The sequence below is a fragment of the Eurypyga helias genome, unplaced genomic scaffold (assembly GCF_000690775.1).
Source record: "Eurypyga helias isolate BGI_N326 unplaced genomic scaffold, ASM69077v1 scaffold29059, whole genome shotgun sequence".
NCBI classification, from domain to species: Eukaryota; Metazoa; Chordata; class Aves; order Eurypygiformes; family Eurypygidae; genus Eurypyga; species Eurypyga helias.
Window position 1 is genome coordinate 438 of NW_010271873.1, and position 205 is coordinate 642.

General features: G+C 71.2%; 1 protein-coding gene across 1 annotated transcript in view; it reads right to left on the reverse strand.

Annotated features, from left to right (window-relative positions):
• Nucleotides 1-205, reverse strand: part of LOC104515102 (TNF receptor-associated factor 4-like) — a gene marked incomplete at both ends in the record, with an annotated part of 1,305 nt that overhangs the window by 431 nt on the left and 669 nt on the right. Inside the window, one exon of the mRNA XM_010158953.1 lies at nt 5-76. Within this exon, the coding sequence (XP_010157255.1) occupies nt 5-76 (72 nt within the window). The remainder of the gene's footprint in view (nt 1-4; nt 77-205) is intronic.

The window sequence follows — 205 nt, forward strand, 5'->3', positions numbered from 1 at the left end:
TCACCAGCGCGCACACCATGCCCAGGTGAGCCTTGGTGCTCTCCTCCAGGTGCCGGCCCATGGCCAGCTTGGGGCACTGCGGGGACGGCAGGACTGTCAGCTGGGAGGATGCCGGGCGGGGGGGACACGGGGCGGGAGAAGGATGCTGGGGGGATGCCATCAGAGCAGGGGGGTGCTGGAGCAGTGGGGGGATGCCGTGGGGACC